Source organism: Euwallacea similis, chromosome 9 (assembly GCF_039881205.1).
Source record: "Euwallacea similis isolate ESF13 chromosome 9, ESF131.1, whole genome shotgun sequence".
Classification (NCBI taxonomy): Eukaryota; Metazoa; Arthropoda; class Insecta; order Coleoptera; family Curculionidae; genus Euwallacea; species Euwallacea similis.
The window spans coordinates 3,701,223-3,715,742 of NC_089617.1; the positions used below are offsets into that span (position 1 = coordinate 3,701,223).

General features: G+C 34.7%; 3 protein-coding genes across 7 annotated transcripts; 2 read left to right on the plus strand and 1 right to left on the minus strand.

The window, feature by feature from the left end:
- Positions 1–341: 341 nt before the first annotated feature.
- Positions 342–12,533, plus strand: cert (ceramide transfer protein). The gene is made up of 10 exons (XM_066393006.1): positions 342–543; positions 619–826; positions 2,082–2,198; positions 2,264–2,510; positions 2,577–2,809; positions 10,747–10,914; positions 11,188–11,419; positions 11,533–11,735; positions 12,017–12,149; positions 12,329–12,533. The coding sequence occupies exons 2-10, from the start codon at positions 620–622 to the stop codon at positions 12,454–12,456; spliced, it is 1,668 nt and encodes a 555-aa protein (XP_066249103.1). The 5' UTR covers positions 342–543; position 619; the 3' UTR covers positions 12,457–12,533.
- On the plus strand, positions 8,345–10,506 carry LOC136410717 (myb/SANT-like DNA-binding domain-containing protein 4). Of its 5 annotated transcripts, XM_066393010.1 has the most exons (5): positions 8,345–8,691; positions 8,746–8,788; positions 8,885–9,114; positions 9,790–10,088; positions 10,144–10,506. In XM_066393010.1, exons 3-5 carry the CDS (start codon positions 8,906–8,908, stop codon positions 10,416–10,418), a joined length of 783 nt encoding a protein of 260 aa, XP_066249107.1. In that variant the 5' UTR covers positions 8,345–8,691; positions 8,746–8,788; positions 8,885–8,905; the 3' UTR covers positions 10,419–10,506. The 5 variants fall into 5 exon arrangements, with proteins under 5 accessions (XP_066249107.1, XP_066249108.1, XP_066249105.1 ...); XM_066393011.1 differs by having other exon boundaries at positions 8,345–8,788; XM_066393008.1 differs by having other exon boundaries at positions 8,746–9,114.
- A 636-nt stretch (positions 12,534–13,169) lies between the features above and the next one.
- On the minus strand, positions 13,170–14,292 carry LOC136411089 (uncharacterized). The gene is made up of 3 exons (XM_066393499.1): positions 14,084–14,292; positions 13,735–13,814; positions 13,170–13,438 (listed from the first exon to the last, which is right to left on the minus strand). The coding sequence occupies exons 1-3, from the start codon at positions 14,099–14,101 to the stop codon at positions 13,321–13,323; spliced, it is 216 nt and encodes a 71-aa protein (XP_066249596.1). The 5' UTR covers positions 14,102–14,292; the 3' UTR covers positions 13,170–13,320.
- Positions 14,293–14,520: the final 228 nt, after the last annotated feature.

Consider the following 14,520-nt stretch of genomic DNA (forward strand, 5'->3'; position numbering starts at 1 on the left):
AATGTGGAAGTTTTCCAAATATTGGATTTGGTTATGACAGAACTTCCTAACCTTATGTATGAATTGGTTGATTTATATAAATAAATAACCAATTCGTTCAAATAAGCAACTTTTTGATTATTCTACTCTCTTTCCCTTTTATTCGAGCATCCCAATGAACATATTTTCGAACGCTCTTTTTATAGTCACTTTATTATTGGCAGATTCACATTTCAGTTATGTCGCCTATTATGAAACTATTCAGTTAGATGGAGACAGAGAGATAATCGCATCATGTAAACCGGTGCAAGAACTGTTCACCGATGACGTTGATGACGTTGATGATGATAATCGTGTGACGTCATTGTATGACATTTTTCAGAACAGCCAAACCTGGAATTGTTTTGGTTTTGTGTTAGTTGTAATTTAGCAAATTCTAATGATTATTTTGTTTAATGTGCTAACGAATTAGCTTGCCAGAGGTACTACTCACGTTAGTCAACCACATAAAATGTCCCCATGTCAACTTTTCCTGTGAAATAAAACCTCAGTTTCCACAACAAGGTAAGCAGGAATTTCTAACTTTCCAGTCATAAAAATGATAAATTTTAAAGGGCACTCTAGTCTTTAAACTTGTAGAATGGCCGACGATCATAGTAGCGAAGATTCAGACGTTGAGAACCAAACGGAATTTGCTGGAGTTCTGAGCAAATGGACCAACTACATTCATGGGTGGCAGGACCGATATATTGTTCTCAAGAGCGGGACTCTTTCCTACTACAAAAGTGAACATGAAAGGGGCTATGGCTGCAGAGGAGCCTTGTCACTTGCTAAAGCCATCATCAAGGTAATAAATGTTTGCAAATATTTATTTTGCATACGCTGTATTTTTCAAAAATATCCATTTTCTTATCTCAATCAGTGTTGACTAATTAGAAATATTACGTCGATTTTGTTTGGAGAAATTTATGTTTTTGCCAGTATTTCTGTTCTTAATGTGAATAAGTAAATAGGTATCTTGTTTTTTTTCTTAGTTTAACTCTTAAATCTCAGTAGTACCCTTAGTGTTACTCTTTCAACCAGCTTTGCAACAGACCTATAAAAGACCTTTTTGTGCTTCAGACTAAAGTAACAGCTTTATAATGGTGAAATTTATGGACAATATTCAGCACTTATTTAATCAGAATAATGATGTCTGTTTGATATTTATTATTGATATTTCTTTTTATACCTACTGTTGTAAGGCAGTTTACAATATGCCTGGCAGCTACTTCAGAATGGCAATATACAGGGTAGCACTAATTACTCTATATCATTTTAGATGAAAATAATAAGAAAGTGTGTTTTAATTTTCTAGTGATTTACTTCAGCAAACTTCATCATAGAATTAAGAGACTTACTTTAATTTACACATAGCATAATAAACTATTTTCTTTTCTTCAGATGACACTTTATCTAGATTAAGCAATTGCCAAGTTAATTCTGTTTTGTAATCTTCTGTAAGATCATTTTTAAAGGCCATACTGCAGATAGCACAGATCCATGTTTCATGAGAATTTTAAGTTGCAAGGTTTACATGGGTTTTACAGAACTATAAATGATTCTTACAGAATGTATTAAAGTGTCTTGATTGACTTGTTAAGATTTATAGCAGGGAAATTTACAGATTCAAATGGAATTGTTACTGTCATTGTGTAATCGTCATATAATGTTTGTATTTGAATAAATCTGTGTCAAAATTACTTGGTTATACTTATTTATAAGGAAGTAGAGTATTTGGATTTTTGGTATTATTTTTTATTCTCATTTAATCATAGCACTAAGATGAGCTGTCTGATTCAGTATCAATTTTTAGCAAATAATCAAAAGCATCATTCTTACGTCACTGAAATTGTATCCTATTTCTTTTATCTATTATTTATCTATTTCTTGAGGAAAAATATATGAAAAAATCTTAACACAATGAATATTAATATGTAGTGAATGTTAACCAAAGACACATATATATAACAATCACGATCCCAATGCAAATCCCAATAAAGAGATACATATTGGTGCACATAGTGATTTATTTCGACTCTTGCAATTATATTTCTTTTCAGCCTCACGACTTTGATGAATGCCGATTTGACGTAGCTGTAAATGACTGTGTTTGGTACCTTCGAGCCGATACAGTGGAAATCAAGCAAAGTTGGGCCGAAGCATTGGAATCATGCAAGGTAAGTTACACATTCATGTGTTGGTCCTGAAACTATTTTCTGAATATGACAAATATTGAAATTAGGTTGAATCTGGCTACGCAACTGGGTCAGAAACAAGCTTGAAACGGCACGATTCATCAGTCAGTCTACAATCCAACAACTATAGCACAGCATCTGGAAGCAGCTTTAAACGCGGTTCCCGTGCTTTGCACGAAAAACTTGCCGAAATTGGCACTTACAAGGACATTCTTAGCCAACAAATTGACACTTTGCAGAAATATTTCGATTCTTGCGTCGATGGCGATTCAAAGAAAGAATCTCCGAACAAAGGCAAGTGAAGATTTTGCTCCAATATCCTAAAGATTTTTGCATAACATTTTCTTTATTTCTGAACAGAAAACTTGCCTGTGGTGGACTTCAAAGGCGAAGCCATCACCTTCAAAACGACCACAGCTGCAGTCATAGATACTTTGGGGCATTGCGCAGAATTGGTGGTACAGAGGGAAGAATCATGGAGGAAAAGACTGGAACGAGAGAAGGAGAGGAGGAAACATATTGAGATTTTGGCGCAGAAGTACTTCGAGCAGTTGCAGAAGTCTAGGAACGTGCATCCGGGGCCGGATTTAGAGGTAAGTTTTGTATTTTTGTTTTGTGGTTTGGGTTTAGTGTCAATTTCTCGTTTTTTGTCATTTTTTATGTATTTTTTTTCGGTCAGAAACTCAAATTTTGCCAACAAAAATAATGAAAAAAACATTTTTAATTTTGTGTTGAATGTTTGTTCTACGTAAAATAGAACGCTTGAAACAGAAATTGGGAAGGACGTCTCACGTCCTCAATTTAAAATTATTGGAAGTAAGTGGGTAAGTTTCGTGTTTAATTTACATTTGGTATTCAATAGAAAATAGTGAAAACAAAGTCATAAAGTTGAAATTAAAAAAAATCAATTCTTTATTGGCTATATCCTCCGTGAACTGCATACGGCACTGACTGATAGTGTCTTTACACTATCAGAGATAGTAATTATGAAAAAACGAAATTCACCCCTAGGCATAAAAATTAAAACAACTCTTGCTCTAAATTTGCTTTAATAATGGTTTGCATTTTCTTCAATGACGCCACTAGACATATAATTTAACCATAAGATTTTCCTATAGAAGAATATAATTTGAGTCTTATAATTCTTAAAACCAGCGTCGTTCATCCTCTTAAAAAAGAGATTTTGATCATCTTTAGCCTGTTTTTGATCGGAGAGGAGTTTTTTAGGATTTTTAATTGTTTCCGTCAGAGAGGAGGTCCTGGTCATTTTCGTCCCTTTTTGAGGAGTGATTCATGGAGAATTTCTATTGTTGTCTTTAATATTTCTTGTTTTTTTTCTACTCTCTTTAGGAGAATAGAAAATATTCCTCCTTATTTAGCAGGAGAGAGCTTTATGGCTAAGTCTTGAACCTACATTCGGGAGCAGTTACTAAATCTTTACTAAATGTTTTGACTCTATTTGGATAGATGATTTTAGAGGTTGAAATAGAGCGGAATTTGTAGGGAGTTTCAGAGGATTGGAATTAATTATATTAGGATTTCGATCTTTACGATACTTTCATAGTAACACTGCGTATGGTACTGAAAAAGAGAAGTTTTTTTTAGATCCTCCTTAGACAGAAAGTTTTGTGAATTTTTGACTGGCTCCACTAGAGAGAATTTTCAGGGGCACTGGCCTTTTTTATGTAGAAGTTACAAAACATTTTTAGCGAGTCCTCCTTAAGAGGATCAAAGGAGCCTGATTTTTGATGATTTTTGCCAGGCCACTTTAGGATTAACATCTTTAAAGAGGCTCTGGAAGATTTTTCTTGCTTTCCTTAAAGAGAAAGTTCTGTAATATATTGTAAATGAATTCTTAATTTATGTAATATAAATTTCGGTTAACGTAATACGAATTAATTGATCATTTTTATAGCCATTTCTTAATTTTTACTGGTTATAAACTGTACATGTGCCTTGAGTGAATATGTAAACATGTCTATTAAAAGTATTGCGTGCAGAGAACACCGATACATCCAACATTTTTTGGCAATCAAGAGTTTTATATTTTAATTTAACTGACAGCTTACACAACTTCTAATTAAATTTCCTTAGTGAGCCAATTATATCAAACTACGCTCAATGTCACTGACTACTTCTATGTTTCGTTTAAGCCACACGCACCCGGATTTTTTTTTATAATAGTCCGGGTTCATGTGAGACCCCGCATTTTAATTGATCATCACCCGCCATGAGTTAATAACCTTTTACAATTGAAGCGCATATTTCTTTTTATCTAATCTTTAATGACTTCCCCGGTCGTTATCCTCAACGCTTTGTCCCGGAAAGTGGGATTTCGCCCCTCGGTGCCGGACTAAGTCCTATGGCAATAATTTTGCCAAATTTGCCCGTTGACATGAGCATCAGTTAGTAGTTAGATGGGCGTATAATAGATTGATGTCTGGCATGAATAAAAAATTAACGCCGACAATGTACTTGAATAAGTAATTCGATTCAGTTAGTACTTAGTGGGACGCGGTATAGAACAGTCCTCACTTGTGGCGGTTTACGGTGTGTTGCCTCGGTGTTTGTTGTGATATTTTAATTGTTAGTGTGGGCGAGGTGTAAATTGGTCATGAAGTTTCAACGAGCTATAGGGGTGGGTTTTTAGGGTTTGTTCGCCGTCAAGTCGACAAAAAACTCTGAAGTTTCTTTTAAAAATTCATAAATGTTTATTTCTTCTAATTCTAATCTGTCCTAAGATATGTCTGTCGTTGATTTGCATAATAATTTGTTAGTTTTTCCTTTAATTTTACTGAAATATTTGCATACAGATATTTCAGCAAAGACGCGCGCTTATTTTTGGCAACTAATGCTATATTTCTATGACTAATTGCATGATTTTTTTGTATCTCTTTTCGGATTCATTCTAGTCCTTAACCTGTATCTTCAGCTAATTAACATTTATCATTCAATTATAAATCGAAGAAATGTTATTAATAACATTCTTTTCTGTGTAGTAAAGTGAGTCACTCCCATTTTACGATGAATTTACGATAATAATTGCTAATAGAATTTTTGACCTAATGGAATTCTTTGTTGTTGTCGAGATTAATAAATCATTTCTATTTTTAAATGGACGCGTTATTTTATTTTTCTATATCAGCCGCATATGTCCGAATCTGGTGGTGGATCGTCGATGCTGGCTGCTGTTTTTAATGATTTTCTAGTACTGGGATCGGTATGAATGTTAAATTCTGTAAAAATGGACCCAAATGTGATAGAAACCATTTAAAATATGTACGGCGATTTAACTATAAAACTAAAAGGAAAAACAAAAAATTGAGATTAAATCTTAAATTTCAACTTCTCTCAAAATCTCGCCCCAAACAAAAATGACTGACTGCTGTTCGATTTTTTCTATTATTGGAAAAACGATATTAAAAAAATGCATGGTACTGGAATTTAGAAAAGATTTAAGACTAGAAAATTAACTTAAATAAGGGATTTTTTAAAAATTGCTTTCAATGCGTTGTGTAGGTTTTCTAAAAAATCATATAACCGCACTGTACCTTACTACGTCACTGAGTTCAGCCCAGTTTTAAACATCGAAATGTCATTGACGATTGACTATTCATAAAATTAAAAAACAAGGAATATACCGAGGGAATCTTATTATGTCATTAAATTTTATTCTGATTTTAATTACCAGATATATGTAATTAATTTTCTAGCCAGTCCCTCGGCCAATCCCTTCAAATTCAGTAGTTGAAGGGTAATTTTTAAAGGTCCACGTCACATATCAGTATTTAAAAAATGATAAAATTCACGCTTATTAGGCATACCGAATTTATCAGCTAAATATTTTAAAAGTCAGGATCGCAGAGGATTTTTTAAATGGGTGATTAAGTAACATTCAGTGTTTGGGAAAAGTATTAAACCTTACAAAATCAAATCATGACATTGTAATTTTTAACTCAAAACTATTATTGTTAGAAAACCCGCATTTCTCAAGCCAATTTGGCGAGGGTCATGGTCATTGAGGATTTTTTAAGGGTGAGTACGTCACGTTCAGTATCTGATAAAAAAAAAACGTAAGATCTTGCGGTTACACCATTAAGTTTAGTCCACTTGTTAACATTCCTTAAAAGTCGTCGTCATAGGGGATTTTTTGAAGGGTTTAAATGGCGTCATTAAGTAGAAGATACTTCAGCGTATCATGCGCCATTGCATTCAATACAATTTTATGCTACAACATGTGATTGATTAGAGAAACTGGAATTTTTAGGACAATTCCTTGAAACTTAGGGTTGTGAGTGCTTTATTAAGAGAGTTACTAAGACATTTAGTATCTATTTCGCAAAATCTTAAAATCTCGCAGCATATTACTACGTCACTAAGTTTAATCTAGTTCTCAACTCTAAAATATAATTGAAAAATCGGATTTATTGAAATGAATTCCACAAAAGTCAGTGTCATAGGAGTTTTTTTCAGGAGTTGCATCGCTGCATTTAGTATTTAGAAAAATCCTAATATACTGCATCTTAGTATCAAATTATTAAGTTTAAACCAATTTCGATTTAACAAAAATTCCGATATTTCCAAGTTAATTTCTTGAAAGTCAGGGAGGATAGATGAAACCTCACAATATCTGACCACGCCACTGATTTTAATCCAATTTTCAACTCCAAAACCCGAAACTTCAATTCATGGAAAATCTGTGTCGGGCAACATTTTGTATTAAAAAAAAACTGCCTGTCTCTAATTTCAATCATAACCGAGATACCCGATAAAAGGACGGAATTTTAGTCACCCTGTACATTTAATCTGGGTCACCAGGTATACTACGCTGAAACTGACATCTGACAGTTGGTGTCATTTTTATTTTATTTGATTATCTATGTTGGCATCAAGTTACCTTATCGAGCTTTTGTTTATTCGTCTCAAGTTATGAATATTTGAAATTTCTAACTTTTTAGCTGTCGGAAGTTTTGGGAAAAATTTCGGATATCGTTCAGGACGAACTAAAAATATATGTTGAGGGTTACTTCAGTGGGTGAGTACAAGAAAAGGGAGCACCTGATTACAACACGATATATTACAGACTACGTATTGAAAAGGAAAAAGAACACATACGAAAAGGAACACTGAAAACGCTGACCTCGCATATACATTTGGCGGACCGCCTTATCAATATTATTGCTTTTAGGCAGATTAAGGTTTTGTTTCTTCAATAATATATAAAACGTAATAATTGCTACTGGCAACTGGCAACTGGCAATTTGAAACTTTTACTGGCTTCAAACTGCGCATGTTATAAATCCGGGTCGTACTAACCACATTTTGAAAGCTTAAAACGACAAAAATGTTCCAGTTCCAGTTCCAGTTCACATTAACTTTAAAAGCGATTTAATATCAGTGACTATTTAGTATAACGCTCAAGACTTGGCAACTCGGTGCGTTTTTCCAGTTACGCCACGCCATTTAATCCTGTGCTTGTTTTGAAACAAATAAACTGTGCGCTGTTACTATTTATGAAAAGACTCAAGAAAAAAGTTTTTATTTAATTTACCGTCTTATGCTAATATTTTCTTTCTGGCCAGGCTTTGTTAAGGCCCAGGTTTATAAACACACGTTAACCTTGCCCCGTATGTGTTAACTGGAGATACGCGAGTGTTGAAATAGTTTTTTATCGCCAGATAAAGGGTATCCCTGAACCTGCTTTTGTTGTGAAAAAACGCAAATCTCACCAAATGTTTTAATAAGCCAATTAATTTTTAAAAAATAAATTTAAATTTTTAATCGTTTTTCCGAGTTAATTGCTCCGAGTTAATCCCAAAGATTAACATGGTAACACTCCTTTATAAAACAAGGCCGAGGCAAATTTCGGCAATGAAATTTCCACCGGTATTTTCCACGGCAATATTGCATAAATATTTGGGCTTTCTGTTTGTTGTATTAAATGGTTTACCATAAGTCAACACATACCTAATATTCCCATAAAAGCCAATTGCCCTTAGAGGTAATTACGAATTTTTCCAGCTCATTTTTACGAGTCCGGTGCTGTTAGCTAGAAAATTTGCACAGTATCAAGTTGCCATTTTGTCAAGAAACATAATTTTGCTTTAACAAACAGAAGTAAGTAAATTTTACATTTATCAATTTAACTGCGAATTAGTTAAAGATTCGATAAAGTTCGTATATCTCATTGTCGGTGTTTCGTTAATTCAATCAGTGTTTATATTTGCTACGTTTACCGCGCATTCCTAGCGTGCGAATTGTAGGCAAAGTTTGCAGATGTTTAGGACGAGTGTTTGGATAGGATTAACGTTACGGGCTACGCCACTGGCGTAGTAAACCGGTATCTTAAACGTAAGGATCGATAAACAGCGCTTGGTTAGAATAAACGGAGTTTGCCCGAGCCTCGGTCAAAAATAATCCGGCTTTACTGCTTTCAGTGCTTCGGTGACTAAACAGCAGACTAGAACGTTTTTAGGTAAGAGAAATATTTGCTTCAAGGGCCATTTTATCAGCGTTTAGCGTTTACCAGGAAGAGCACGATAGATATTGAAGTTTGGCCGGTTATCTTCCAGGTAAACCGGACCAGAATGATTCCACCCGAAGTTGTTTAACGAGCAAACAAACACGTTGCTATGGAAACTTGCAACAATCAAATTTGACTTTTTTAGGTAGTGACGGTTTAAGCGGAAATGTCTGATGACAAAAGCTTCGAAAGCACCCGCAAAAGGTCCCCGAATTTTACGAAAAAAGAGAACAAGACCTTGGTGGACTTGATCCAGAAATACGAGCTACAGATCGAGATTAAAAAGACCGATCATGCGTCCAATGTTAAGAAAAGCCGGGCCTGGCAAGAGCTGGCCAAGGACTTTAATGCGCGGTTAGGAGGAAGTCCTCACAGGTACGTTAAAGTAACAGTGAAACTTAAGTTGGGCTTGCCCAAGTAACGGTGGAAAGCGAAAGTAACCCGCTTTATTATTTTAATCCTCAGTTGAGATTTAATTTGGTAAATAATGCGAGTCATCAAAGCCAAGGACGGTGTTGCTTGTGACAGTGGCGGCGTTTGGCTAGTTAATTAGATCAATTTGCGAAGTGAAAATTGCAACATTGTTGCTATTAAAATGAAGCGTATCCGAAATAAAGATGTCTAGCATGGAGGATCTCGCAAATTAAGCAAAAAATTGCACGATTTAGTGAGTAATGAACTTGCGAAATTATAATTCCGTTACTCGCTAAGGGGTCCTCTCTCCTTTACCTTACTTTATTCGGCATTTTGGAAGCTTCAAAATGTTTAAGAAAGAAAAAAAGCGTGATACGTCGCATGGCAGTTTTCCTACAAAGATTTTTCCATATCTTTATCTTTTAAGCTTTTTGTTTCGCTATTCTTTCCCTCTTTATCTTATATCTATTTTGTATACTCCTGATGTTTCTTTCTTCCCTGTAATCCTTTCATCCTTTCACGAGTCATTTTCGTCAGATTCAACTATAATTAAGTTGATACTATATATATGGTAATATAGCATGAACTAATAAGTCTACTTCTTCACCCTCCTAAGAGCCACCCCTTCCTTTTTAGAAGCGCAGCAGTCCTCAAGCATCGTTATGAAAATATTAAAAAAGAAGCCCGTCGAACTTTGAAGCTTAAAAAAAATAATTCCGTGAATGGTAGTCGCAATGTGGGCGACTTAAGCATGGGAGAAATTACCACACATACCAATGACGAGGACAATGAAGGCCATAACAGCTATGACGAAAACGAGGAAAATGGTGAAAGGGGTAATGGAACAGATCTGAAAGAATATATCCGCATCAAAATGATGACTGAGGATGAAGCGGATATAGATGATGGGAGCGGGATGGACGAGGAGAGACTTAGTAATTTTTAATACCTTTATTCTTTTCCTCTTGCATTTTTGTTCTTTCATTTCAGTGGATTTACCAACTCAGCCTAAAGTCGAAATTGAACAGGGTGACGCAACCATCTGGCAAAGTAGTCCTTTTAATCCTTTGGAAGATTTGCAAAAGAAGTGTTTCTTAGAGGAACACAAGCTAAAAGTGCAACAAATGAAGGATAAACATGCCTTGGAGATGGATTTGATAAAGCAAAAACACAAGGAAATTGTGAGGATGATGAGGCAGGAGCACGAGAGCAAAATGGAATTTTTGGAGTTAGAAAAGACCGTTGGCATTATTAACAAAATCTAAAGTGTTTATGTGTTTCTTTAATATGTTGTTTTTGTTTAGTTCCTGATGATTTTCTTTGGTGTAATATAAGTTTGTTCATATAAATTTGTGTTTTTTTTCGCCTTTTTTTCCAAGGGTCAAATTATTGAAGTACTGATAACCCTAATAGGGTATAGTTTTCATGAAACAAGAGAAATGAGTTGAAAGTAAATTTTATTTCGAACCAAAAAAGAGAGAATCCATGCAAAACTCTCACCATTTTCATTAACAAAATTGTATATTTGGAGAAAATATATTGTATATTTAGTTTGACAACAGCAGACGGTGATTTAATCCTTCTTTTCTAAAGGAGGGACCACATAGCGTCCTCGCTGACGATGAGTTTTACGACGCCGTGGAATCTGGCCTGGACAAAATGGAGGAAGAACAAGAACTGAGGGAAAAACTGAAAACTGGCCAGATACCGGTTACGCCTCCTCCAACGTCACCTGCACTACAGCACCGATTATGGCCGGAAGTAAGTTGCTAGCGTAGCAAAAACTTTTTCCTTTCTTCCATCCTCCTATTAGATTGTATTGACGAGAAATATCCATAAAACATCAATCCTTCTCAATAGGTCGACAATGAAACTCCTGGATTGGAGATGATAACTTCTAAAGAGTTTTGTGGCGCATATATCTACTGAGTACCACGTGCTATTTGAAAAATTACTGATTTTTTAGTCAGCTGTTAGGCTTGATTTCTACTAATTTTATTATGTTCATATTACTCATGATTATATGACTCTTAGATTGACCGAGTGGTGATGCAGCAAGTAACAATGGCAAAAATGGGCATTGGAGAGTGCGGAACTGGATGGCAACTTTTTGCCGAAGATGGAGAAATGAAAATGTACAGAAGGGAAGAAGAAGTGGACGGAATGGTGATGGATCCCCTTAAGGCGGTTCATGTGGTGAAGGGAATTACTGGACGTGAAGTCTGCCATTATTTCTTTAATCCCAAATACCGATACGACTGGGAAAGTAAGTGGCCTAATTCTCACATTTATGGTGATTTCGAGTTGCTTAGAAATCATAAACCTCATTCTAATACAGAATCTGATTAAAAGCAATTTTAATTTTGGTTTTTGTTTCAGCTACACTTGAACACATGAATGTCCTGGAAACGATATCGGACGACACGCTGATATTCTTCCAAACCCACAAAAGAATATGGCCGGCGAGTCAAAGAGACGTGGTGTTTTGGTCGCATCTGCGTAATCTGCCCAATGACCAGGATAGGGACGGACCTGACGTTTGGACTGTAGTGAATTATTCGACTGAAAGCCCGGATTATCCGGTAAATCCGACAATTTTCGTCGAAAATTATAAAAAAATTTGTATACATGTGAGAATGCCGGAAAAATCATACAAAATTCTTCAAAATTTTTTCTTTAACGAAACACCGAAATATTTTTTGGTTGCTGAATCAAATAAAAGTTTTCAATTTTTTTTCTTACTTTTAAAAGTCTTCGGAGAGCTTTCTTGGATGTTTTGAGCGTCACAGCAACTAGAATGGACAGTTTTACCTTTTAATATTATATTTGCTTCTAACTTTATAAGTTTCTCTTTAATTTCCAGGCTAACGTAGGAAAGACCGTTAGGATATATTTACAAGTTTGCCTGTTATGTCAAACGAGGGTAAATCCGCCAAAAGATGGCGCCCCTATTACCAGAGACAACGTGTCTTGTAAAATAACTTATTGTTCAGTAGGTAAGTAATCGGTGGAATAGATAATTCAGTCGAAATTTTTTACGTAGCAAAGTGTCACTGTCATTTGTGTTACGCTCTAATTGCATGTAATTGTCAAACAACTGATGAAACAAAAAATTATGGACACGTAATATTACCATTTGACATGACACATATAATGACAATAATTTAATTTTCAGTGAATCCAGGTGGTTGGGCACCTGCCTCTGTCTTGAGGGCAGTTTACAAACGGGAATACCCGAAATTTCTGAAACGGTTCACTGCGTACGTCACAAATCAAACAAAAAACAAACCTCTTATGTTTTAACTCTAAAGGTCTAGAAATATTTTTGTTTTATCTTTATAATTTATACAATGATGATTATTAAATGTTATTTTATGTTATTTTGACTATTTTTTTTCCTTTTAAGAAGGCGCTTAAAGTGACTATGTTAATCTCAGTGGAAGCAGCAACGCTGCGATGATCTTTTGTTGGATTAATATATCTGTCAAAGAAATGACCGTGTGAGACCAAGGTCATTTAAAAAGCGACCTGTTTTCTTTAGAGGACAACCACCAGCGTACGACAACATGATCATCGTTTCTCTTTAAAAAACATAGAGAAATATAATGTTAAAACAAATCTTGCGTATACAGCAATGAAAAAGTTTTCAATTAAGGGATCTATAAAGGAAATTTCAAATAAGTTATAAAACTAGAGAAAATGGCATCACTGCGTAATTATTCTGTTCCGTTGATAGAGCTGCCAAAAACAAGTTCAAAGTTATCAAATAAATGGCGGCTTCATGCTTCATCCAACGCAAGGTGTCAAATAGGTGACAACTATAATGACTCAGTTGTCAGGGTTGTTCTTCCTTTTTAATGTTCAAAGTTCGGAAGTGGTAACGCTGAAAATTCTTTTGTTACTGTCATAATACCGTTAAACAGTTTTCAGTAGCAAAGTACTATCGCCATGTAGCCACAATGACGAAGTAGACAATAAATGGTCTTTTATTGTCTAAGGAAAGAAAGAAAACAAACTTAGACAATGAACGTTGTCAAAGCTTTATTAACAAAATTAACTTTAGTATCGTTACCTAATATCAGGTTTCCCTCCTACATAGAGTACAAACAATTGACTAGTAAAAGATAGTTTATAAAACAGTAGCAAAACTTGCTGGACCATCAACGCTTAATGGATCCCTTCCAGAGGGGTAAAAACTTTGTACTGATATAATTTGTCGTCTCCATACCCATAGAGAAGTCGACCAACCCCATTCTCATCGTAGTAGGGATAGCGATATTTCGGTCTGAAACAATGAATATACATGCCAAGACCTTTCAGAAAGTATATGTTTAATAAACAATTCACGGTCATGGTAAAAAAAAATTATAGTCATAGCAAAAAAAATTTTAGTGATGGTAAAAAAAAATTAACATTTAGGCATACAATAAAGGCATTTACTCTTAAAAGAAAAAATCTCGTGATATTTGTAACGTGTCTCCTTAAGTATACTTAAACATTACATGGTGTAAACGGCCACAATAAAATGTTTTGTAATAAAAAATCCCCATAATTACATAACATATACTCATATATACATACCTTTCAAAGTACTGGAAGTTAGGTGCTTTTGGCTGAAGAGCAGTAGTAAGGGCCAAACAAAATATTATTAAAACGCAAACCTAAAATAGTAAATATTTAAGATTTTTTGAAAGGAAAAGATATTTTGGTGGTTTTGAGAGAGCATTTCTCTTCTTTTCTAAAAAATATTCTTTTTTACATGAGGTAATCGAGAACGTTGTAGTTTTACACGTATCTTCAAAAAAAGGAAAGTTATACGCGTTCTTAATGATGTAATAATCATTGTTTTACAACAATTTATTGCGAATCAAACTATACACGTTCTGCAGATATTTCCAGTAGGTATAATGAATTAAATGTTGGTACTCACCAAAATTTGGGCCTTCATATTTTAAACTGTACACAGCCAAACTATGCAAGAACTCGAACCTTGAAACAAGAACCGTTCTATCGCTATCAAGTAAGTAATGAAACAAGCAGTTTCATGCTTCAAGAGAAAAGTGAAAGTAACCTTTAGATACAGGTGTATTTCGATTGGTTCCTTTTAGCCTTTAACCGACTTAAGAAATAATATTTAAGTAGGTGCCTAATAAACAAGTGAATGTGCATTAGTGCATAAAATTTAATTTTCCTTGCTCGGAAATAGAAAATTTTTAAAGATTTTGTGATGTGTTTAATTAAAAAAATCCCTTCCATTGCATAGATTTGTGGGACAATCTGGCAACATTACTTTCGTCAATGTATACATAATGATGTCAATCCCTCGCAATAGGTTGAAAGTGAAGTGTCGCAGTTGGCAATGCAAAT